The following is a 25,068-nucleotide window of genomic DNA, read 5'->3' on the forward strand; positions in this document are numbered from 1 at the left end:
GCTGGGCTAGTATTGAGTATGAAGCAATGAACTGAACTCATGATAAATGCCTTTTTTGCAGACTTGTCAGTGTCATGCAGTGTTCTTTGCCTTTCCCCTCACTCATCGTACGATCCCCCCCTTTCCGGGTTCCATTGTTTCTCCCTCAGCTGTCCCTTATTCAGAGAGCTCCCCATCGTGCTTAGTAAGGTGGTTTTGTGAATCGGGGCAAATCGGCCACAATGCACTCATCTGAACTCGTGTGGTGTGTGTTGCATAGTATCTCCAGTTCTTTCTTTATTCCCAAACTACAGGATTTTATATTTACTCATTATGAAAAGGCTTTTTTTTCTTCTTAGTATTTGATTTACATCTGACACAATTGGCATCGTATGCTTTCTGGCAGATACACTTGCTTAACAGCTTCTGCTGGATTCAGCAATCAAATCTTCTAACAGATCTTCCCATTTATAATTATTATTTCATTCTATCACAACAGTTCTTTCAGCCCACAATCAGTAACTACTAGTTACATCACCTACTCAAATCCATCTGGCATGTGCATATTACCGGCAATAGCCGGACAAACTTAAGTCTATAGAGTCTACGTAGAGGCACTCCAGTCCACTTTTCACCTCTTAACACCTCATTTACTTAACAAAAGGCACATCTCAATAGGTGGTCCAGATAAGTCATGACATAACACAAGTGTGTGGGGGGTGGGGGGGCTTTCCTCTTGTTCTCTATTGTTGCTCAAGCAAGGGGAGGGCCGGAGAAGAAACTACTTCCCATCAAACTTCCTTGAAGTTTGCAGTTGTCTAAAAACAACTATTTTGCTCAAAACATTTTTTTTTACCCATTAGTGTGTGTACTTTACTGTATTTATACTTGGAATATCACTTTTCAACAGTAAATGTTAAATCACTGGAGGACGTCTGATTTCAACATCCAAGTGACTGATCCATGTTAAATTGCACTGTTGCTTTTGCCGGCGATTTATCACAAGTGTTCCCTCACCTTCATATTGAGTAAAAGTAGATGCCTTAATAGGAAATTACTCAAAAGTGTATGTCACCCAGTAAAATACTACTAAGTATAAAAGTATTTGGTTTTAAATATACTTAAGTATCAACAGTAAAAGTATAAATAATTTCAAATTGCTTATATTAAGCGAACCAGACCGCAAAATTATATATTTAAATTTACGGATTGCCCACTACAACACAATTTTTAAATTAAGCATTTGTGTTTAATTAGTCCACCAGGTCAGAGACAGTAGGGATGCCCATGGATGTTCTCTTGGAATTGGGCCATTTTCTTGTCCTGCTAAGCATTCAAAATGGAAGGAGTAAAAGTACATTTTTCTATAGGAATGTAGTGAAGTATGTTGTCAAAAATATGAATAGTTAAGTACAGATACCTTTCCAAAAACTACTTAAGTAGTACTTGAAAGTACTTTATGAATCACCTGTATCGGTCAGTGTTTCAAGGTGAATGTATTGTAGGTCAAAGCTGGCAACAAAATACAAAGACTGCACTTAAAGAATGTTCAAAATTATTTCCCTGGTGTGTGAACGCCTAGCGATCCTCTTTACATACCAAATTGACAAGCTTAAGAGCTAACTCTTTCTGTAGGGTCAAAAGGGCATGTTACCACACATTTCATCTCAAAATGCCCTTTTTTATTTTTTAAACATAGTTAATTTGTTATATATGCAGTGACTTTGGCTGACCGCTTGTAAATATTTTGACCCTAACTGATTGTTCCGATCAGCTTGTCTCACTGCCTCCCCATCTCTGCCAGTGAGTCTGGATCGATTAATATTGGCAGTGTGGTGTCACATTAAGCATGAAAAAAAGCGTTAAACTGTTCCCCCTGATAATTCTTATGTGTGTGTTCTGTCCCCAGTACAGCGATGGGGACTAACACCCATGCGACATACCAGGGTTTCACAACAAACCTATCACCTAGTTACCACAACAACCCAACAGATGGACATAATTGTTTTCCAATGTCAGGGCATTTCAGTGCCTTGCCTTCTGAAGTGACAATGCCAGAGTTGATCATTGATGTTGTGGGTACTGGTCAGTGGGTATGTTGCACAGTGCAGTGACAGCTACCTTTGGCCTTAGCAGGAAGAGATGGGGATATCTAGTCAGTTGTACAACGGAATGCATTCAACTAAAAGGTGTCTTCCGCATTTAACCCAACACCTTTGAATATGTAAAGTAAATGGTAAATTATCTCAAAACTATTAGTAAAATAAAGGTACCAATAATTATCTTGGTTAAGGGTTTACATGGGTAATGTCAGTTTCCTTAGTTCAGAGCTAGAACATGAAACATATCTGGCCCAGCAGCCATGCCTTCGCTCCCCAAACATGGACACTCCGTCACGCCTATTCTGGTCTGGTCTGCATTCAGCAGAGAAACAGGCTGAGGTCACCATTAACCCATATACCACAGCATTGACCTCTGCCTCTTTTGTATATTGCAGCCTGAGGCTACAGACTTGTGCTGTGTGATACAGGCTGCACAACTCCCTCTCCTTCTAACCACCAGTTAATTGTATTGAGTAATTCAGCCATGAGATCAGATATGATTATGCCAGCTAGGCACAATGACTTCAATCCAGGAGAGAGCGATGAGGTCATAGTCCAGAGTAAACCTCTGCTGGTGAGTTGGTGACTGACTTGTTCATGATCCTCTACTGCCCCCTGCAGCCTATTCCTCAAAAATACATCAGTGTACCAAACTACAAGGCTATCCCACTGTAATATCATTGACCACAAATTTAAAGGTATAGTTCATCCCCAAATCAAAGTTAGTCAGATGTTTTCATATCTCAGATGTGGTCTTAAATTGAGTCCACGTTGGACAACACTATATCTATTGAGTAGATCCCAAATGACAGAGATAATGGCACCATTTTAACTTGATAGAATTACATTTGAGGCTTATTAATGAGTAAACATGCATTTTATTTAAAAAACACATTGAATGAATGCTTCAACGTAAGAACAGAGCAACATCATACCACAATTGATAAGATACAAAAACCACCAAAGGTTAAACAACTTTGTCAACAATATCAACTTGTATGACAGTTGACAAATTAGTATAAAAATATGCTAGGTACAGTATTAAATATGAATAATAAATACGCTATTCAATAGATTAATTTAAAAAATACCAACTTTGAATAAAAAAAGCTTTTCCCTTCAGTAATTTCACTTCTTATAAAAAGGTTCCACTTATAAAGGTTACAAAAAAACGTTAACTCCAAGAGGTCATCGTTTTGGGTGTGTCCTACAAATCAGTTTGAGGTGATCTCGTATGAACGATATTTGGGACATGAACATTATTACTCTTATAAAAGCATGGCCACACACATCCCGTGTGTGTGGAGACCACTGCTTAACTTGGACTGAAATAGGTGCCGGTGCTCGTGCTGGGTACGGTTATAATTAGGTGCAGGAGCTCCACAATACTTTTAAGCTAATATTCCATAAGAGGAACAGGAGCTTTGAGGTGCCGGTACTCAGCTGCGGTGAAATCCTGTCCAAGTCAAACGCTGGTGGAGACATCCTCTGTGTTCCTCAGGCCTGCACGGTGCTGAGTGGTCCAGGGATGATTGTGATGGGGCTGTAGGGTTCAGTCTGACATACAGCCAGGTCCCCAGCAGACACCAGCTCTGGACCACCACAACAGAACACAACACAACACAAAATACCTGCATGTTGTTAGTTAAGTAAAACAATATTGGAATGCATTTATGCATATAGCCCCACAAGTGATATCCATTTTTCCTCTGTTCTCTGTCAGCTCTCACCTAGCAGTTTGGAGAGAATGTGGGCTGCAGTAGTGCGGTCTGCCTCCAGGGGCAACAGAGAGTAAAAGGTGACTTTCCCAAACCTCAGGAGGTACGAGGACACCACACTGAAAGCAGAGGGAGATGATAGCCATGTGAAAAACACTGCCCAGAGTTTCACAGTTAGAGAGAATAGATATAAAGAAGATAGAATAGTAGTGCAGTAATGACTGAGTTAGAAGCTGTTGGCTAGCCTCCCCACTTTTGCCATCAAATTCCTGAACCAACACAATTGCACTTGACAAACCCCCCACTTACTATGACATCTAGCCATCTTAAGATGAATGCACTAACGCTAGGTTGCTTTGGATATGCGTGTCTGCTAAATGACTCAAATGTAAATGTTAGAATATAGATAGATGGGTGATTAGTAATACTACACCTCAACAGGCCCTCTGCAGTGACCTCTCTACCTTCTGTCTCCTCTTCTCTGTCTGGTAGAGCCACATGTTCCTCTTCTATAGCCTCCATAGGCACTGGGGCTTCTTCCATAGGAGACCTGAACAGTCAGTATTAGTTAAAAGTGACACTTATGGATAGAAATGGGCAAAGTCTCAGCGCTATCCAACCAGGACCAAGACAACTACATAATGATACAACTATATATCCTCTTGTTTTTTCTCTCACTAACTCACATATGTATGTATGTATGTATGTATGCACACACACATCGTACATACGTGTGTGTATGTACATAAAAATACATACATACAGTGGGGAGAATAAGTATTTGATACACTGCCGATTTTCCTACTTACAAAGCATGTAGAGGTCTAATTTTTATCATAGGTACACTTCAATAGTGAGAGACGGAATCTAAAACAAAAATCCAGAAAATCACATTGTATGATTTTTAAGTAATTAATTTGCATTTTATTGCATGACATAAGTATGTGATACATCAGAAAAGCAGAACTTAATATTTGGTACAGAAACCTGTGTTTGCAATTACAGAGTTCTTGTAGTTCTTGACCAGGTTTGCACACACTGCAGCAGGGATTTTGGCCCACATACAGACCTTCTCCAGATCCTTCAGGTTTCGGGGCTGTCGCTGGACAATACAGACTTTCAGCCCTCTCCAAAGATGTTCTATTGGGTTCAGGTCTGGAGACTGGCTAGGCCACTCCAGGACCTTGAGATGCTTCTTACGGAGCCACTCCTTAGTTGCCCTGGCTGTGTGTTTCAGGTCGTTGTCATGCTGGAAGACCCAGCCACGACCCATCTTCAATGCTCTTACTGAGGGAAGGAGGTTGTTGGCCAAGATCTCGCAATACATGGCCCCATCCATCCTCCCCTCAATACGGTGCAGTTGTCCTGTCCCCTTTGCGGAAAAGCATTCCCAATGAATGATGTTTCCACCTCCATGCTTCACGGTTGGAATGGTGTTCTTGGGGTTGTACTCATCCTTCTTCCTCCAAACACAGCGAGTGGAGTTTAGACCAAAAAGCTCTATTTTTGTCTCATCAGACCACATGACCTTCTCCCATTCCTCCTCTGGATCATCCAGATGGTCATTGGCAAACTTCAGACGGGCCTGGACATGCGCTGGCTTGAGCAGGGGGACCTTGCGTGCGCTGCAGGATTTTAATCCATGACTGTGTAGTGTGTTACTAATGGTTTTCTTTGAGACTGTAGTCCCAGCTCTCTTCAGGTCATTGACCAGATCCTGCTGTGTAGTTCTGGGCTGATCCCTCACCTTCCTCCTGATCATTGATGCCCCACGAGGTGAGATCTTGCATGGAGCCCCAGACCGAGGGTGATTGACCATCATCTTGAACTTCTTCCATCTTCTAATAATTGCACCAACAGTTGTTGCCTTCTCACCAAGCTGCTTGCCTATTGTCCTGTAGCCCATCCCAGCCTTGTGCAGGTCTACAATTTAACCCTGATGTCCTTACACAGCTCTCTGGTCTTGGCCATTGTGGAGAGGTTGGAATCTGTTTGATTGAGTGTGTGTACAGGTGTCTTTTATACAGGTAACGAGTTCAAACAGGTGCAGTTAATACAGGTAAAGAGTGGAGAACAGGAGGGCTTCTTAAAGAAAAACTAACAGGTCTGTGAGAGCCGGAATTCTTACTGGTTGGTAGGTTATCAAATATCATGCAATAAAATGCAAATTAATTATTTAAAAATCATACAATATGATTTTCTGGATTTTTGTTTTAGATTCCGTCTCTCACAGTTGAAGTGTACGTATGATAAAAATTACAGACCTCTACATGCTTTCTAAGCAGGAAAACCTGCAAAATCGGCAGTGTATCAAATACTTGTTCTCCCCACTGTATATACACACACATACATATATATAAAAATACATATATCACCATCTGCTGACAGGGGTGATCTGCTCGAGGGATTTGTCCTCTCTGGACACGTCTAGAAGAACCTCGGCTGAAAACATAGAACACAAACAGATATCAAACTGCAACAGTAAAGCAGTGGTGGAAAAAGTACCCAATTGTCATACTTGAGAAAAAGTAAAGATACCTTAATAGAAAAGGACTCAAGTCAAAGTCACCCAGTACTATACAACTTGAGTAAAAGTCTAAAAGTATTTGGTTTTCAATACACTTAAGTATCAAAAGTAAATGTAATTGCTAAAGTATACTTAAGTATCACAAGTAAAAGTATAAATCATTTTTAAGTCTTTATATTAAGCAAACCAGATTGCACAATTTTTTCAATATATATACACACACACGAATACCCAGGGGCACACTCCAACACTCAGACATAATTTACAAAAGAAGCATTTATGTTTAGTGAGTCTGCCAGATCAGAGGCAGTAGAGATGACCAGGGATGCTCTCTTGATAAGTGTGTGAATTGGACAATTTTCCTGTTCTGCTAAGCATTCAAAATGTAACGAGTACTTTTGGGTCTTAGGGAAAATGTAGTGAAGTAAAAGTTGTAAAAAAATATAAATAGTAAAATAAAGTACAGATACCCCCCCAAAAAACTACTTAAGTAGTACTTTAAAGTATTTTTACTTATGTACTTTACACTACTGCAGTAAAATGATTGTATGTACATTTCAATGGCATCATCATAGAAGTAGAATCTTATTCTAGTTCTGTGGGCGTCATTTTATAATTTCAAGTAACTGACAGGAAAACAATGTTTGACCTGATGCTTCAGATGGGGCTGTTCCTCCTGATTTCAGCAACTCTCGTGGGATCTGGGGATACAAGAGGAGAGAAAAGACAGTCATCTAGACTTCAGACATTTCTGAACTGTCTGTATACATGAAAAACGAAGCAGTGTAGACTAGATGCTGTTATTCCAGGCTCTCTGAGTCATTTGAGATATTATTAACAGTATTCACTCTCTTATTCAACTTCTCCCTTGGGTACATTTGAATTCACCCACAAGTCTTTATTATGTAAATTACTTCTTACAAATGTCCTGCTCAAGTGTCCCCTGGCGGCATTGGTAATTTAGAAGAATATGGTGTCAAACTTCACCCTGCAGTCCAACTCATCCCAAACCATCTCAATTGGGTTGAGGTCTGAGTGATTGTGGAGGCCAGGTCATCTGATGCAGCACTCCATCACTCTCCTTCTTGGTCAAATAGCCCTTACACAGCCTGGAGGTGTGTTGGGTCATTGTCCTGTTGAAAAACGAATTAATAGTTCCACCTAGCGCAAACCAGATGGGATGGCGTATCACTGCAGAATGCTGTGGTTGCCATGTTTAAGTGTGCCTTAAATTCTAAATAAATCACAGTGTCACCAGCAAAGCACCATCACACCACCTCCTCCATGCATCACGGTGGGAACTACACATGCGGAGATCATCCGTTCACTTACTCTGCGTTTCACAAAGACATGGCGATTGGAACCAAAAATCTCAACTTTGGACTCATCAGTCCACCGGTCTAATGTCCATTGCTCATGTTTCTTGGCCCAAGCAAGTCTCTTCTTATTATTGGTGTCCTTTAGTAGTGGTTTCTTTGCAGCAATTTGACCATGAAGGCCTGATTCACACAGTCTCCTCTGAAAAGCTGATGTTGAGATGTGTCTGTTACTTGAACTATGAAGCATTTATTTGGGCTGCAATTTCTGAGGCTGGTAACTCCAATGAACTTATCCTCTGCAGCAGAGGTAACTCGGTCTTCCTTTCTTGTGGCGGTCCTCATGAGAGCCAGTTTCATCATAGAGCTTGATCGTTTTTGCTGCACTTGAAGAAACTTTAGATGTCTTAAAGTAATGATGGACTGTCATTTCTCTTTGCTTATTTGAGCTGTTCTTGACATAATATGGAGTTGGTATTTTACCATACAGGGCTATCGTCTGTATACCGCCCTACCTTGCCACAACACAAATGAATAGCTAAAATGCATTGAGGAAAGAAATTCCACTTTTAACAAGGCACACCTGTTAATTGAAATCTATTCCAGGTAACTACCTCATGAAGCTGGTTGAGAGAATGCCAAGAGTGTGCAAAGCTGTCATCAAGGCAAAAGGGTGGCTACTTTGAAGACTCAATATTTAGAACGATTATTTGGTTACTACATGATTCCATATGTGTTATTTAATATTTTTGATGTCTTCACTATTATTTTACAATGCAGAAAATAGAAGAAAAACCCTGGAATGAGTAGGTGACTCCAAACTTTTGACTGGTACTGTAGATCTGCTCACCTCTCGCATGCTAGAGTCCATCCTCTTCCTCTCCACCTCTATCCTCACTCTCTCCATCTCGGAGCTGCCCTCCTCCTCAGTCTCCTCCTCTCTGCCTCTCTCCCCGGTGCGAGGAAGCGTAGTGAGGATGGCGCACTGTTTCCATAGCAACAGGAGGTCAGGGTGCAGTAGAGCTGCGTCGAGGAAAGAGAGAAAAGACTCAGTGAAATCATCATTATAACCTCATGGTGTGGCAGTTGTGAGGTGGCTCCGTTGGTTGGAGCAAGGTGCTGGCAACATCCAGGTTATGGGTTTGATTGCTACATTGGATTCATACACATACTGTACTACTATATAAGGACTATGAGTTGCATAGATTTTTTACAAATGTATCTGTTATTTTACCGGGTAAGTTGACTGAACATGTTCTCATTTGCAGCAACGACCTGGGGAATAGTTACAGGGGAGATGAGGGGGATGAATGAGCCAATTGTAAACTGGGGATTATTAGGTGACCATGATGGTTTGAGGGCCAGATTGGGAATTTAGCCAGGACACCGGGGTTAACACCACTACTCTTATGATAAGTGCATTGGGATCTTTAATGACCTCAAAGAGTCAGGACACCCGTTTAACGTCCCATCCGAAAGACGGCACCCTACACAGGGCAGTGTCCCCAATCACTGCCCTAGGGCATTGGGATATTTTTTTAGACCAGATGAAAGAGGGCCTCCTATTGGCCCTCCAACACCACTTCCAGCAGCATCTGGTCTCCCATCCAGGAACTGACCAGGACCAACCCTGCTTAGCTTCAGAAGTAAGCCAGCAGTGGTATGCAGCTTGGTATGCTGCTGGCTGAATCAAAACATCTACTAAATGACCATATTACTACCATCTCAGGAAAGGAGTCATATACTCACAGCCAGAAGGGGCAGTGTAGAGCTCTGCTGGGAGGAGCTTCTTCTGGGCAGGAAAGTTTATCAGCACCTGAGACTGAGGAGGAGGCACAGACAAAGCAATGAGAATACGATTATATCCTTATTTTCTTTGAAGTAATCACTGATATGGGTGGTGTTCATGAAGCACCAAATGGAAGAAAACCGACTGAAACAGGGAGGGACTACCTGGACCTGTCCAATAAGAAACTTACATTTTTGTTTCCAGTTGCAAACCCTTTAAAACGTTACTGTTGCATGCCCCAATGAACACAACTCTGGTAAGATTAGTGAAGGATAAGTAGTGGAAGGCTTGAGTTTTACCAGGAGCAGAGTCTCAGCCTTAGTGTCCTCGATCTGCACCCGCATGGTATCCTGGGAGATCTGCACCTGAGGGTCTGCAAAGATGAGCTGGCGCCTGCGACCCCGCCTCATAGGAGGAGGAGCGTCTATATGGGGGAGCTGGGATGATGAGAGAGGGATGAGAGAGGCAAGAAAAGAGAGGAGGAGAGCAGATGGGAGGGTAATGGATAGATCAAACTGAGAGGAGCCTGTACACACCCACACATTTGGCAGGAGAAAATATAGGACAGAAATATCTTGTTCATACGGATGCTTAGATTCCTGAGTCCTCATGATGAGTCACACACAGAACAGTGTGAACACACACACACACACACACAAACCTCGCCACAGGAACTTTCTGCCGCTTTCTCCGTCCCCCTCTCTGACTGACTCGCTGACTCCCCCGCTCTCTCGGAGGTGTCTGGGGCAGAGGGCATGGCCACCTGAGGAGGGGGGGTCATCTCCATGGGAATGACCTCTAAAGGCACCTCCATGGGCAGGCCGGTCTCCTCGTCCAGCAGCCACACACTGTCCCCCACCACCACCGACACCTTCAGCCTGGAGACACACACACACAGAGAGAAAGAAAAACAATACAACAAAGAGTACGTTTTAAAAAAGACATGGGAAGATAATAGAAGATCAAGGTGACCTGCCCTGTCAGAAAACATGATTATTCCATATAACTTACTGGTCAATGGAGGTCATGCCTGACTCCATGTCCCTGGTTCTCTCTCCCTCTCTCTCCCTTTCCCTCTCTTCTAGCTCTGTACAACACACACACACCAGTTTACGCAAACTTATATTTACTCACTTATTTCCCTTTCATTATCGGTCTTACGGGTCCTAATATGTTACAAAGGCCTGTTTTTTCATCCATTACTAGGGTACGGTCTGAGCAATTTGCTCATGCTGTTGCACAGTAGCCTATCTCATATCTTACTAAGACCATAACGTGGTGACCATTGTCCGAGTCGACAAGAGAGATTATTTCACGGAAAATAAGAATGTTCCGGAGTTTAAAGTGATGAAAAGTAGCTCGCTAACGGCTCTTTTGCATCTCGTCATTGAGCAGCCCAAAGCGGAGCCGTTGCTATGGATACTATACAGGCAGACTAGCAGCAGAGCGGATGCAGGGTAGTGATTGATGAGGTAAAAAGGTAAATCAAACTTGACCAACACAATATAATTGCCATGGAAACACGTGGGGGAAAGATCCTGAATATCCTCATTGCCCCCAAGCAAAATGTGCCTACATTTAGTCTATTGTTTATATGTGTATTTCATATTGAGGTAAAAATCTGAGTGTAATGTTTGTATGGATGTCAACCCCAACACTTGTTCATGTCATCGTCACCAATCAACTAACTGCATTACAGTTAAAAACAACCGACTACCACCACCAATTCCATATGCTAGCTATGCTAAGCTAACCAGCATCGAAAACAGCCAAATTGGACTTAAGTTACCACATTGTGGGCCTGTTACAATACATAAATCATGACAGATTTGACAAATATCCACTTTGTTAAATCATATTTGTTGAATGTGCACCAATCTGGTTAATGGACCAGTAGTGTTATATCTCCCTACCAATAAGTGCCCTTCTTTGCGAGGCATTAAAAAAAACTCCCTGGTCTTTTGTGGCTAAACACTATTGTTGCACACAGAGTGAGTCCATGCAACTTATGTGACTCGTTAAGCACATTTTTACTCCTGAAAACAAAGTGGTTGAATACTTATTGACTCAAGACATTTCAGCTTTTCATTTTTGATTCATTTGTAAAAATGTCAAATAAGATAATTCTACTTTGATATTATGGGGTATTTATTGTGTGTAGGCCAGTGACCAAAAACTCTAAATTGTATCAATTTGAAATGTTCAGGCTGTAACACAACAAAATGCAATTGGGCCTGAACGTTGCAGGCATGTGCAGGGCTCTATTCTTTACTCTCCCTCTCTTCTCTCACCGTCATGGAATTGGTCCTGCTGCTCCAGAAGCATGTCAATCTCTTTGCCAGTGGCTTCAGGAAGCTCAGCTCCTTCAAACTTTATGGAGAGAAGGGCAGAAGGAGACCGAGTTCAACTTCAGGAACGATTGAGAGCTCAGGAAAGATCCTTTTGGATCCAAATTCCTTGTTGTGTTCACATGGTCTCTTAATATGCAAAGTGAGTAAAGGTTTATAAATATACACAATAGCCTTTCTATGTCCTTTTATCAGTATATTACAACACTATATTCAGGTCACCTCAGCAGCAACGATGACAAGCTGCTCCTTCTCTTTCAGGGTAATGGCATCAGGAGAGGATTTGAAACCTGAGAGTGAGAGACAGAGGGCAACAAACATTAGCAATGCAGATTTGTTGCTGAGGATTTTCCATTCCAAATAAGACTGTCACTCAGTCTCACCTCCGTCCTCTGGTGCAGTTCCAGGACTGGCCCCTATGGGGCGCTCTGGAGTCATGCTCTCCATCAGCTGCCATGGCTGGGAATGAACGAGACACACAGAGGGAGTGTTGTTAGAACGGTGTTCAATCAATAAATGCATTATCAACTCACAAGGTGACTCAATGAGGGTAAAGTTAAATATGTGTCTTGAAAAGGTTTTTGTGTACTGTGGGTACATAGGAATTGACTGTGGCCGTATGGGGGTTACATATTTTTGTAGTGACATACCGTTAAATGTGTTAACTAGGTAAAAATTGTGTAGAAATGGTTGTATACCTGAGGGATCCTATAGGGACTAGGCAGCAGGTGCTCAAAGCCCATCACCCCAAAGAAGGGATCCTGTGCCCCCTCGGCCTCCTCCAGCAGGAACAGGGAGTCTGGGACATTTGGGGCTTGTCTGGGGAGGGAAGGGTGCTAATGTTATTACTACAACATGGCTACAAAACAGCTGACATGAATCACCCAGGCGACACATTGGTGGTGAACGCCATACAATGTACACAATGTACAGTACCTTTTGACCTAATAAAAAAAACAGTACATAAGTACAATCCATTATTATTGTCAATATACACGGAGTGTACAAAACATTAGGAACACCTGCTCTTTCCATTACATAGACTGACTGGGTGAATCCAGCTGAAAGCTATGATCCCTTATTGATGTAATTTGTTAAATCCACTTAAATCTTTTGTCATGCCCATTCACCCTCTGAATGGCACAAATACTCAATCCACGTCTCAATTGTCTCAAGGATTAAAACTCCTTTTCAGTGTCTCCTCCCCTTCATCTACACTGATTGAAGTTCCTTTGAACGGGGTATGGTAGTAGGCACCAGGCGCACCGGTGTGTCAAGAAATGCAACGTTACTGGGTTTTTCACGCTCAACAGTTTCCCGTGTGTATCAAGAATGATCGAACACACAAAAGGACATCCAGCCAACTAGACACAACTGTGGGAGCATTAGAGACAACATGGGCCAGCATCCCCGTGGAACTCTTTCGACACGCCCCAACGAATTGAGGTTTTCTGAGGGCAGAAGGGGGTGCAACTAAATATTAGGAAGGTGTTCTTAATGTTTTGTCAGTGTATGTGTGACAGTTATATCTGACAACTCAAGGGGGCATGTGTGTATGGGACATACGGGTAACGGTTTGTGTGTTTTTTCACCTGTCAGGGTCAGCCAGGTCGATGCGTGCGTGTCTCTCAGAGCGTACCAGGCGCTCAATGGTCTGCTGGATCTCCTCTAAAAGGAAGGAGAAAAAGTTTGCGGTGAGGTAATTTAGCAGACATTCTTATCCATAAGCAATTAGGGTTATGTACCTTGCTCAAGGGCACTTAAACAGATTTTTCACGTAGTTGGCTCTGGGATTCAAACCAGCAACCTTTCGATTACTGGTCCAACGCTCTTAACCGCTAGGCTACCTGCCATGGCATGCATACATACAAATACATCCTCCTGACTGGACAGCTGCGGTTCTGAACACGTGGTTCTGTACAAGCTGGCCCTGAACACGATATGATAGTGTATCTGTGTATCTGTTAGCATGATTTATGTCTGGCTGCTTAGGAGGCTATATCAGACTATCGAGTTGCCTGTTATGATAAGTGAGTATATCTAAGCGTAATCATTCATATCGACCTCTAGCAACCATGTGGTTGTATACTTTATTGTCTCAGGTTGTATCAATGAGTGTGTATGGATGGAGAGTAACCGGTAGGCTGCATTTCAGTTCAATCAGTGTCCTTGGTCCTGTAGCTTGTCTTGCCATTAGGCCTGATATAGTGTCTCTGATTACCGGCCTATTTCGACAAGCATCTCTTTACATGGCGTTAGTCTGTAATCTCTGTATGCCCTTCATTTGAACCCTTCCCCTCTCTCTCACCCAGAAGGAAACCACACTGGCGGTGGTAGACGATAACCACCCCATACTGCAGCTGGGAGGACAGGTAGAGGGAGAAGCGAGGCCGAGGGAGACCAGGGCAGAGTGGAGCCACCTGGACCGTCACATAATCCATGATGTCCTCACTGCAAATACACCACCATAGCTACATGATTGACATCAGATTACTATCACATTCACAAATGATGTGTATGGCCATGGCACAAAATAGGGACATGTTTCATCAGGATAGAACTTAGTTAGGGAGTAGCTGCCCCAGTATCTCTGTGTTAGAGATGTCAATGTGTCTCCTCTGGTGTCTCCAGATGTAACAGGAGAAAATTAAGATAGTTTCTCAGCGAAACACCGTATTTTGTGAGTTAAAAAAAATAAAAAAATAACATTATAACGTTAATGCGAGGGAGTTTGAATCAGAGCTTCATGGGTGTTAGGGAGGATACACTTCATAGTTGACATCTCTAACGCAGAGATACTGGGGCAGGGACTAGCTAAGCAGGGACCATGGGTTGATCACTTGACATAATATTTTCCCTCAGACATAGAAAGGGAGAAGGATTGGGGTTACCATGTCCGCCCAACGTTGACCCTCAGAAGCTCTCTGCGTGTTATCCTGATCCCTTTGGTGGCTGCCAACCTAAAACACAGAAACAGCATGACAATACCAGACACGGAAAGGTCACTGATGATGATGGCATACTCACATTACATTGACTGAGATTCACAAGCTACAAAATATTAAACTCAGCCTAAGAGGATGCTAGCCTAGCTAATATTAGCTAGCTAGCTAATGCTAGAGAGCAACTCACCAAATAGTGGAAAAGCAACCGGTGTGCCTTTGAAGAACGTTTGGATAGTAAAACATCTTTCCTCAATTCATGCAGAAATACTGTTTTGCAATTTGGTGTCTAGAACCTGGTGTAGAACGTAAAAAGATCAGATTGATCAATAAAAGGGTTGATGTCAGCAGCTAGATAGCTAACGTTACAGGCAGATTCTCCTCAGAGAGCAGCGTTATCGAAATTCGCGCCAAACGTAGCTAGCTTGATGACGTTTAGGTTTTTGACCAATCATGGAGAGTGCAGTAGTCCAAAAAGATAAACAGCAGAGCCATTTATCTAGAGAATAAATACATGGATCTGATAAACACATCAGTCTGTAATTTAGATAATATAGTAGCGGTAGATGGTAGGCTGAACATGTTTTAGTTCTAGCTAAGTGAACATCAGATTATGTTGGAAATCATTTAAAACTCAAACGTTTAATTAGGTCGCTACTTTAGAAACTGCTGTGAGGGAGAACATGCAGTCTAACCTGTAGTGCGTCTCGTGCAATAACGTGATTTAGAATTTCACACCAGCTTTGGTAAATAATTTGGCCGGGCAGAAGACCAATCAAAAACGTGTGGAAGTGGGAAACTCTTTTCACGCCACTTCGATACCGAAGTGACTTTTTATTACTCTCATAACCTGCGACGTTAATCACTTTGTATTGAAGTGGCGTGAAAAGAGTGAAAGTGGAGTCAATTTCGAGTCACCCACTAAGGAGGTAGCCCTATGACGTTTCCACATTTTCTTACGGGAAGTGGTGAGTTAGTTGCCACGCCTCTGCGCGGAGAATGTCAGTGTCAGATTGAAACGAGTACAGGGTACACATATTTTTCACAACACCAATTATAAAGCTTTTAAAATGGCATATCATACAGGTAGTCCGTATAGAGGACAACCTCAACAACAACCGGCGACGGATCAAGGTTTTCTTTGGAATATATTTCAGAGGTGAGTGGAAAGACGTCTTTCGTGGCTATCGAAATAACGGTACTCCGCATTGATTTGAGCTTCATTTTGAAAACTGCTGCCACAGGGCATAATGGGCAGAGATTATAATACTATAGCAGTTTATGTTCGGTATGCATAAAAAGTTACTGTTTTTGTCTTAGTATTATAGCCGTGGTTCGGTGATTACATTTGACAGACTTATTTTTTGTTTTTCTTTAAGAAATTCAAATATCAGGATTTATTTTGCCTGTCAGTGTTCTATTTACTTTTGCATATGACATTTTCCTACCACACACATACAATGCCTTGTTTTTCAATTGTATTCTATAAAGTTACCAGTTACAACCAGTATAGGGCGTAGATATGATCAATGTCAGTCATGTAACGTTAGTAAATTATGAGATCATTTTAATTAGCTATCTGTTTCTATTGTGTTGGTGCGTTATTCTATTAAATTAGTTTTGAATACACTTTATTTTACAGGGACTGACAAGAGAGCAGACATGACAATCTACTACTACTTAAAACTGACAATAGCTGGCAAAACGGGATCTAATTCCCCCTATCTGTAGTATTGACGAAGATGGTTGATAAATGAAGATGTCCCACTCATGACCGTTTATTAAAAAATTGTCACCGGTCTGTTAAATGGGTGGTTCTCCCATATTCACCAATGCGTTAACAGCTGGGCCTGGTCTTCTTAGTTCATTGACTGTATATCAACCAGAAGAAAGGAGTGAGTGAGATGTCTCGCTTCATGTTAGTCCCTGGTATTGAGTTATGTAATACTGCAGAGGATCCATGGTGCTCTGCTTTCTCACAACATTAAAATGCTGCAGGCAGCAAAACACTTTGTAAAACACGAAACACTTTGGAAAATAATATATAAGGAGGCAAAACCTAGAAAACTTGGTCTTATCTGTCTATCAGTATTCCACACACTCCACACTTCAGAGGTGTACCTAGCCTGAGCTGAAGCAACACACTGGGGTTGGAACTAATGGAAATCCATTAGTCACCAGCAACCTGGTGCTTTTCTTAGCATTTTGTTAGGTTTGAGTCATAGAATGATCCTTTTCCACTCCGCCTATATGATCATTAGATTCCATGACATGATCCCATGACAAACAAGTAGTCACTAGACCTAAACAAAACTCACTAGTCCATGGTCATGTGGCATTACACTGGCATGTCAAATGTAGGCCAAAAAGGCTTGAGTTTACACAGGCTACCCAATTCTAATCTTTTGACCAATCACATCAGAACTTTTCACATCAGATTGTTTTCAGAGCTGATCTGATTGGTCAAAAGACCCATTGGTGAAAAAAGGATCAGAATTGGACTCTGTGTAAACACAGCCAAATACATAGCCTAGAGTAGAACAGCAAAGGATCCATCTAGGCATAGATCAACATCTGATACGTGACAAGACAAACAATTGCTTACACTGTCTGCCATCAGTGAGTAAACAAATGTTTAGGATAATTTTGTCTGAAAATCGGCTTTGTGTTCAGAAGAGCTACCTCCACTTCCCCCTACCATGAGAGCCAACTTGAGATAAGCTGCTAAACCATTTGACTGGAAAACTAAGTTCCGCCAGGCATGTCATAACTTGAATAGCTCCATAGGAAAAACTGAGGCAGGCTGTTGAAATGTTACGATTCCAATGGCTGCTGTGCTGCTTGTAGTACTAATGTGTACAACTAATGTTTGGGATTTGTTCTGAGCACCATTCAGAAAATGGGACGATGGTTCTGCTTAAGGCCAGGGAAAGCAATTTTAATTATGCCCTTTCAATTCACCTAATTTTATGTAAAACCCAGTGAGGTAAGTCAAACCTGAAGAGGGGTAACAAAGTAAGTGAGATTGAGCAGTGAGACACACATACGCACAGCACAGACTCTACTCTAAAAGTGTTTGGTTATGGTTAGGTACGTCCCCCGTCTGACCAAGCACTCCATTTCTTTCATTCTGGAGGAAGTCACAAAGCGTGCCTTCATGGAAAGTCAGGTTTTGTATTTCTATGTGGCCTGCAGTTGGGTTGGTGTGTTGTTGGTAGGTTGGTCTGGGGAGGTTGCTAAGGAACATGTGAGTCATTGGAGGATTGTGCTACATTTCACAGAGGAGGTTATTCCAGAACTGGAAGGCAAGGCCTCTAATTTGTGTTAATGTTCAACTCTCACAAAACGTCTCCCACGTCTAAACAGAACGACGGTACCATTCTAATACTATTCAATTGGAACACGATTTTAAAAATTAGGCTAATTAGTTTGTGAGGTAACACTTCTATAACAGATGGCCTAGCGCATAGCTTTATACTGAAAGGCAGTGGGTTCTGAGATTGTACAATAGAACGCAATAAGATATTTATGTGTATTGTAAATTCAAAGCAAAAAAGTTTATTGCATCTCTGATCTATTTTCTCTTGATGAAGAAAGTATCTGAAGACTCCTTTCTTTGGCATTGCACTCAATATACAGTATTAGCTAGCCTGATCCCAGATCTGTTTGTGCTGTACGGTACCCAACTCCTATGCTTGTCATGCCAAACATGTTGGCTAGTTTTGGTTTCTCTTTTCACTGATCTGTGATGTTGGGGATGGTGGCGAGTGTAAAACGACCACCATCCCCACCAGTCATCATCCTGTCCCTAGCCCAGCCCGCACACTCCCATTGAATGGAGTGTTTAGATCCTGACAAGGGGCTTACAGCGTAGCGCCGGTAGGGTTTCAGCTGGGCTGCATTGTGTGTTTGATACAGTCTGCCTGTCTGTATCTAATTGTGTGATTCCTCCCCAGAGTGGACAAGGACAGGAGCTGTGTGATATCAGACACAGAGCTCCAGCAGGCCTTATCGAACGGTACGTCTCTTCCTTCTCCTCTAGACCTCAACACCTCCTCCTCTCATTTCAACACCTGGCGAGGGACAGAGAGAAGCTTGCTGAGGAGAGTTGGTGGTCTGAACTTGAAATTGACACACGTTTTGTTTTTACCTCAAAAAACAGAGGGAAAGGTTGTCTGGTGACAAAGGGAAAGTACTTCCTGAATGAGACAGGAAATGGCTGACGACATGTGCCACCTGATAATTAACTCAACACCCTTTTGTTGTTGAGATATGACAGAGCGGAGTGGCTTAGCCAACGCCACAAGCACAACATGACATTAGTCTTTCCACTGGGCTGGATGGCGAGATATGCTCATGATTGAATCAATGCTATGAGTGAACATCGTGTTTTGTAGCTTAGGGCGCTAGTTACTAGAGTACAGCACAGCAGACGTTGGGATCATCTTTACAACAAACATGTATTCTGTACCTCAACATTTTGAATTGGTCAAGGTCTCTCTGCAGAAAGGGTTTTGAAAGGGTTTGAATGGACATTCTTCTCTCAAACAGTTTTTTTTTTTACACTGTGAAAAATTGTTGAGGCCCAAGAGCGATGAAAGGAGCAGTTATCTGGTAGTATCCCTGGTTCAGAATACTGATGACCCAAGCTGTGTGGAAGGCAGGCAGGCAGGCGCAGTGTTCACACAGTCAGTCCAGTCGTGTTCATTAGTAGGGCTGTGTCATGATTTGGCTGTGCCAGTGAGACTGCGTGCAGGCTGCTGACTGAATGCAAGCTGTGCCCTGTTCTCGGCCATGCACTTCACTGACCATGCCCACGGTGCTGTCACTATATCACGCTGACACCCCCCCCAGACCTCTCTGTCCCCTCTTTCCTGATTTCCCCCCCCCTGCTCTTTTCACCTCTCCATTCTCTTCTATTATCGATCCTGCCCTCCTGTCTTCCCACTTCTCCCCTTACCCCTTCCCTTGATATCCCTCTCCTCCCCTCAGGCAGACTGTGTAGTGTTACCACTATAAGCTGTTGCTCGTCCTCTCGGGGCTGACTTCCTCTCTCCATCAGACCCTGTGACAGTGCCGCTCCCTGATGAGAAACAGATGGCCCCTGTTGTACATCGCCAGTCTATCAATAAAGGGAATCTTTTATAGGTGTCGGGGTCTTTTAGCTAGCGCTCCATATTAACGGTCCTCTGAGCCCCCGCTCTGCACCAACCACCTGTCAAAATGTGCCTCTCCTCCCCGACTGAGATTAATGTGCTTTGATTTTATTTTTTTCGGAGCAACCAGCCAAGTAGTTGCTGAAATCGGCAGCATTGCATTCACTGTGCTGAGTAGTTCCAATGGCAAATCTACGTGCCAAGGGAATATAGGCCCATCTACTAATGGGAAAAACTCCCGCATTGACTACTCCTGAATCGCCTCATGAACATTTTTCAAAAGGCAGAATAATAACACAAAACAATCCTGTATGGCTTTGACAGCAACGGGGCAGATTGTCTGGCATCTGTGGAGAAGAGGGTCCCTGCTCAGCACCCTGCCTGTACTACATGTAGGACAGGGGTGAGGGGAGGGGAACTGGTGGTCATTTTCTATCTCAAGGTTGAGCTCAACCTTGCACATGCTGTTTTAGCCTGCCTGGAGCAGTTAGTAGTAAGTGAATGAGTGTGTGTATCTGTGTGAATTCAAACCTGTGTGAGGCCCTTTCGAGGTGTGTGTATGTGTGTTAGAGCGCTCTCACTAAGCCTCTCCTGTGGGGCGCAGTTTTGCGGTCACCCTGTTTTTTTCTTCCATGTGCCACTCCCTGTTCCCCCAACCTCGTCATGAGTGGGCACTGGGCAGCGCAGTGAGAAGGTCCAGTGTGTGTGCTGGACAGAGGAAGCTTTGTCTCACAGGCCGGGCGGGGGCAGCCTCGACACACACGCAAACACGCACACACTCCTGTGGTGCGTGTCTGGGGGCTTGACCAACAGACAGGGCACCTCTCTCGGACATGGCCGGTCACTGTTGTTGACCTCACAGCTGCTGGAGAATGGGGAGTCTGGCTGGAGACCTGACCATTCCTCTCTCTTCTGGGTGTTGTCCAGACGCTTCATGTCTGTTCCTTGGCCCAGACCAAATCCTAGCCAGTCCCACCCAGCTGTAAAACTAGCCCAGGTCGGAATAAGGAGGCATAGCGGCCTGAGTGGGAGACATCTGTTCGAGGCTTGTCGTTGCAGAGGAAAGGCTTAATGTGAAAAGTGGTTCACTTTACTGGACTGCAAAGCCTCTATCTCTCGCTCTATCGCTTTCTCTCCCCCCTCAGAGCAGTGAGAGTGAAAAGGTTGAGATGGTGAGTCAGCAAGGTTTAAGAAACCCTGATAAATCTCCAGCAGTTCTCCTCTGTTACCCAAAATACTGGCTTGGTAAAAAGAATACCCAAGATAAGAACAGAATGGTTGCTTAAGTCCTCCTAACTCTTTACTTGGCCTATTTCCCTCTTCTTCTTGTTCTGTTATAAATAGCCTAGTTCATTAAAGTCCAAATGTATTAATTAACTTGGCACAGCCGTCCTGTGCAATTTAACTTTTTGTGGCAGAATGTCTTAGAGAAAAGATTGGTGAACAACAATGACTATCTTCTCTCTGTAGGTACATGGACACCTTTCAACCCAGTGACAGTCCGATCAATCATATGTGAGTATTTGTCCCTCTTTGACCCTTGACACACAAACAAACTTGCACAATGACAAGCCTATATTGTTCTGAACTGGTGTACTACCATTGTTTTATACGTTATCCCCATAGCAACCCTTTTCATTAACGTTGGTGCACAGTGACACATTTCAACCCGTCTCCCCAGTTAAGTAGAAGCATGCAGCTATTGGTAAAAGGGGGAATAAGGAGCATTTCTTTCTAACAAACAGGAGGTGATTTTTTTATTTCTTAAGGCATCTATCTATAACCATCCACTGACCATTGATTGGCTTACACACTTAACCTTTCACCAGCTGGAATCTGCTTTAGTCCAAGTGTAGCTGAATATGAATAGAAAAATATACTAAGAAGATACAACTAGTTTTATATTTAGTGCTATTATTTTGAATCTCAATAATCCACCATTGCTTCCCACTCTGACTGTACTGTACACAGTAAATCAGTTGTATTCAAATGGCCATCCAGCCGACCAGCCCTGGGCCTTCCATGCGATGAAGCACTTTGTTAGGATGTAATTGGATTAAACCGCAGGGGAAAGTTCAAACGGGCAAGATTTCTTTAACTCTGTGTCATAACAGATGCTATGGTAGTCCTTAGTCCAGTGTGTTGACGTTATGCCTTCTAGCATTGAACTACACTTCCCAGCTGTCCCTTCTTCTTAGGTGGTGTTTCTCAGGGGTCTATTCAGTGTGGTAACATTTCAGAATTATGAGGAGAGAAATATAATGAATAAAGTTTACATGGTGCCTGATTCTATAAGACTAAGACAGAAAAAAACATACATATTCTACAAAATGCATTTCTATCTGAACATTGTTTTGTAACGTTGCACCCTTCTGAACAGACCTCTTGCTCTCACTCATATCTTCTCTATTGATTTCTGTCTTCCAGCCATGTTTGACAGGGAGAACAAAGGAGGGGTGAACTTTAACGAGTTTGCCGGAGTGTGGAAGTACATTACGGACTGGCAGAACATCTTCCGCACCTACGACAGAGACAACTCAGGCTTCATCGACAAGAACGAGCTTAAGCAGGCACTGACTGGATTCGGTGAGCAAAGTATGCCTTCTCTATTTGACCATACTGGTGGCGGGCCAACCGCTATACCAGTTACATTCATTTCTGTGGTTCACAAGGTCAGATCCGATATTCTAATGCCTTTCTGGAAGATCAAGTAAGGTCAACATGCATGAGCCTGGATAAAGATATGTGCCAAAATAGTTGTGTAGATGCATGACGATATTAATTGTTCACCTCGCCTCGCATGCATGTTGTTGTTTTCTACCCTTATTGAAATGTAGTAGTTCTTAGTCCTGTATGTGAAGTAAGCAGGTGAAAGCCCTATGCATGTTACAAATTGGTTAAGGGTTGTTGAACAGATGTGTTTCTGTGATGTTGACTCTTCTCTGTCCTCCTCAGGGTATCGCCTCTCTGACCAGTTCTACAATACTCTCATAGAGAAGTTTGACAGGCAGAGGAAGGGACAAGTGGCCTTTGATGACTTCATCCAGTGTTGTATCGTTCTACAGGTAACCGTCCTACTGGGCTTCCTGTGCACATAGCACTGGTTATGTAGCCTACATTGTTTTGTCAAAATATTGTGTGTACAGTATATACAGCCCATGTTGATGGTATTGATGTTGGATTTTGTGTTGGCTCAGTATGGTATTTTGGGCTGGTTTGTCAGACACAGATTAAGCCTAGTCCTTGACTAAACTCTTTCAATGTAGAATCTCAATTGAGAATGCTTTTTAGTCCTGGACTAGGCGTAATGTGTGACTGGGAAAGAGGCCATTGATGTTTATTTACCAAAATGGCATCTGTACTGGCTAGTATGTCTAAGTCAAGATCTACTGTAAAATGTTCTTTGTCACTTTCAGAGGTTGACCGACGTGTTCAGGAGGTACGACACAGACCAAGACGGCTGGATCCAGGTTTCTTATGAACAGTATCTATCCATGGTTTTCAACGTTGTATAGTAGATCCAACAGCACAACTGGACACAACTGTGCCAAAGTCAAATCCTTCCCACCTCCACGTGTCTTCCATGATCAAGATGACTGGGACTCTGGGATAGGATATAAAGACATTATGTTCTGTCTGTCATTGTTCATAATGTTTGTTTAATGTCTGAATCTTATCTTAATAATGAATATCTGTGTTTAAGGTAAACCTGCATTGTACATATCATTTAGGACAAATAACCGCATGCTTCTGGGGGTCTTTTGCCAATGTTCAAAGCATACACTCTTAATCTCAGATCTATTTTGCTGAAGTCATGTTTACAAATACTGTGAAAGCAGGTTATGGTTGGGCACAAAGCCTGCTTTTAGATTCACTGACATGCCAGCTAATGCCATATTTGTAAAGACATATTTTTAACCAGCAAATCTATAAAAAAGTTAGCCTGTTATTATTTTAGGTAGAAGAAGAGTACGCTTTTGTATCATTTATTTTTTTGTGTGCATGATGCCTTAAACTGTATAAATGCAAGAGGAACCTCCTTTTATTAAAAAAGAAACCCGAAAAAAAGTTGTGAGCTCTGAATTTAATGTGTGGTGGAAAGACCTAATAGTTTGCTGTAGACAGACACAATAGTATAAATTGTTACTGTATACAATTATTGACTGAAGATGGATAAATAAAATGGTCATGATTTGATGATAACATAATCCTTTTCTGGGAAGAAGTAGATTTAGTCAAGAGAGGCACTGTACTTCTAACACATTCATCTGTGCTTAAGAACTTTATTTTCTACAGAAAATGAACCTCTGTGCGGGAATGTGCAACTGCAGTGCAAGAAATGGCTCAACTTTGCCCTCTCCTGTCTGCACTTGTGTTTAACACCCCTGCATGCTCCAATCATGTGCAGAACCTTACTTACAGCTTGCCTTGTTTCTGGGGGGGAGCTTGCAAGGTGCTGCACATTATTAGTAAACATTGGAACGTTTGTTGATGGGGTAGACATTTTTATTTTATTTTGTTTGTAGATGTGCATAATGGACATTCACTTTTGAATTAGGGCTAGTTTAGTTCCTGTAAGCTTCAGAAGTTTCTATTTGTGCTTGTCAATCACAACTATGACTCTCCGAGCGTGTCAGAGTACGACACGTGCTTTGTTAGCTAGAAATCTGAGCTGGCGAGCTGCTACTGCCCTAGTCCGGTTACTTGGAAAAAAGTATTCTGAGAAAAATAGCCCTTACAGCACTACAGCCGGAAAGGAATCAGAGAAAGGTAGTACGTCGAAGAACACAGTTGTCATATGCAACGGCATATCTCTGGCAGCCGAGGGCAGCAAATACTTGCTTTCAGACCAGACCATGGACATGCGGCAGAGTGGAATGTGGAGCCTAGTATATTCATAAAATATTTGAGACATATATTTCTCAAAACATGCGCCATTATGTATCACTTTGTTACAAAACATGCATTTAGGATATGTGGATATAATTTGTGTGGAGTTCTGCACACTCAATTTACTGTCCTTGACTTCCAAGGCCCTTTCATTGGAATATGAAATTGTAGTCAATATCGAATAACGCTAAGTCACACTATTTCATATACTATATTATATGGAATTGTGTTTTGGCTCTCACACTGTTTACTTTGTATGATTGTAGGATGGGTGGGGTGATGTTGGATCTCTCATCTCTTT

General features: G+C 42.5%; 4 protein-coding genes across 8 annotated transcripts in view; 2 read left to right on the top strand and 2 right to left on the bottom strand.

Moving 5' to 3' along the window:
• Positions 1 to 2,939: 2,939 nt before the first annotated feature.
• On the bottom strand, positions 2,940 to 10,513 carry LOC109900169 (meiotic recombination protein REC8 homolog). Its single transcript, XM_031836173.1, has 10 exons — positions 10,443 to 10,513; positions 10,093 to 10,309; positions 9,731 to 9,868; positions 9,392 to 9,464; positions 8,493 to 8,665; positions 6,976 to 7,027; positions 6,175 to 6,241; positions 4,233 to 4,349; positions 3,812 to 3,918; positions 2,940 to 3,673 (listed from the first exon to the last, which is right to left on the bottom strand). Exons 1-10 carry the CDS (start codon positions 10,469 to 10,471, stop codon positions 3,579 to 3,581), a joined length of 1,068 nt encoding a protein of 355 aa, XP_031692033.1. The 5' UTR covers positions 10,472 to 10,513; the 3' UTR covers positions 2,940 to 3,578.
• A 1,067-nt stretch (positions 10,514 to 11,580) lies between these two features.
• On the bottom strand, positions 11,581 to 15,149 carry rec8b (REC8 meiotic recombination protein b). Its single transcript, XM_031836174.1, has 8 exons — positions 14,912 to 15,149; positions 14,671 to 14,739; positions 14,088 to 14,230; positions 13,372 to 13,447; positions 12,478 to 12,598; positions 12,163 to 12,238; positions 12,002 to 12,069; positions 11,581 to 11,801 (listed from the first exon to the last, which is right to left on the bottom strand). Exons 1-8 carry the CDS (start codon positions 14,965 to 14,967, stop codon positions 11,700 to 11,702), a joined length of 711 nt encoding a protein of 236 aa, XP_031692034.1. The 5' UTR covers positions 14,968 to 15,149; the 3' UTR covers positions 11,581 to 11,699.
• A 35-nt stretch (positions 15,150 to 15,184) lies between these two features.
• On the top strand, positions 15,185 to 23,936 carry pdcd6 (programmed cell death 6). 3 transcript variants are annotated; one of them, XM_020494500.2, is made up of 6 exons: positions 15,185 to 15,880; positions 18,678 to 18,739; positions 21,348 to 21,392; positions 22,305 to 22,463; positions 22,833 to 22,942; positions 23,294 to 23,936. In XM_020494500.2, exons 1-6 carry the CDS (start codon positions 15,792 to 15,794, stop codon positions 23,390 to 23,392), a joined length of 564 nt encoding a protein of 187 aa, XP_020350089.1. In that variant the 5' UTR covers positions 15,185 to 15,791; the 3' UTR covers positions 23,393 to 23,936. The 3 variants fall into 3 exon arrangements, with proteins under 3 accessions (XP_020350089.1, XP_020350090.1, XP_031692035.1); XM_031836175.1 differs by having other exon boundaries at positions 15,618 to 15,880; positions 22,305 to 22,472; XM_020494501.2 differs by lacking the exon at positions 18,678 to 18,739 and having other exon boundaries at positions 15,383 to 15,880.
• Positions 23,937 to 24,315: 379 nt separating this feature from the next.
• The window catches only part of zgc:101569 (enoyl-CoA hydratase), a 28,747-nt gene continuing 27,994 nt past the window's right edge, over positions 24,316 to 25,068 (top strand). For 2 of the 3 annotated variants that reach the window (XM_020494498.2, XM_020494497.2), the window contains exon 1: positions 24,319 to 24,647. In XM_020494498.2, coding sequence (XP_020350087.1) covers positions 24,494 to 24,647 — 154 coding nt within the window. In that variant the 5' untranslated portion in view covers positions 24,319 to 24,493. Of the gene's footprint in view, positions 24,648 to 25,068 lie in introns of all 3 variants that reach the window. The other variant, XM_031836176.1, reaches the window with a different exon arrangement.

This window comes from Oncorhynchus kisutch, linkage group LG11 (assembly GCF_002021735.2).
Source record: "Oncorhynchus kisutch isolate 150728-3 linkage group LG11, Okis_V2, whole genome shotgun sequence".
Lineage (NCBI taxonomy): Eukaryota > Metazoa > Chordata > Actinopteri > Salmoniformes > Salmonidae > Oncorhynchus > Oncorhynchus kisutch.

What these genes read in the sequence shown, in the direction of transcription:
- LOC109900169 (XM_031836173.1), bottom strand. Translation starts at nt 10,471, where the DNA reads ATGGAGTCAGGCATGACCTCCATTGACCA. An exon ending in CTACACTGCCCCTTCTGGCT is followed by an intron (nt 8,666 to 9,391) that starts GTGAGTATATGA and finishes TCCTCGACGCAG; the next exon opens with CTCTACTGCACCCTGACCTC. An exon ending in ATCACCCCTGTCAGCAGATG is followed by an intron (nt 4,350 to 6,174) that starts GTGATATATGTA and finishes CTGACTGTTCAG; the next exon opens with GTCTCCTATGGAAGAAGCCC.
- rec8b (XM_031836174.1), bottom strand. Translation starts at nt 14,967, where the DNA reads ATGTTTTACTATCCAAACGTTCTTCAAAGGCACACCGGTTGCTTTTCC. An exon ending in GTCAACGTTGGGCGGACATG is followed by an intron (nt 14,231 to 14,670) that starts GTAACCCCAATC and finishes GTGTATTTGCAG; the next exon opens with TGAGGACATCATGGATTATG. An exon ending in GTCCCTATAGGATCCCTCAG is followed by an intron (nt 12,239 to 12,477) that starts GTATACAACCAT and finishes GTTCATTCCCAG; the next exon opens with CCATGGCAGCTGATGGAGAG.
- pdcd6 (XM_031836175.1), top strand. Translation starts at nt 15,792, where the DNA reads ATGGCATATCATACAGGTAGTCCGTATAGAGGACAACCTCAACAACAA. An exon ending in CCAGCAGGCCTTATCGAACG is followed by an intron (nt 18,740 to 21,347) that starts GTACGTCTCTTC and finishes TTCTCTCTGTAG; the next exon opens with GTACATGGACACCTTTCAAC. An exon ending in AGTGTTGTATCGTTCTACAG is followed by an intron (nt 22,943 to 23,293) that starts GTAACCGTCCTA and finishes TGTCACTTTCAG; the next exon opens with AGGTTGACCGACGTGTTCAG.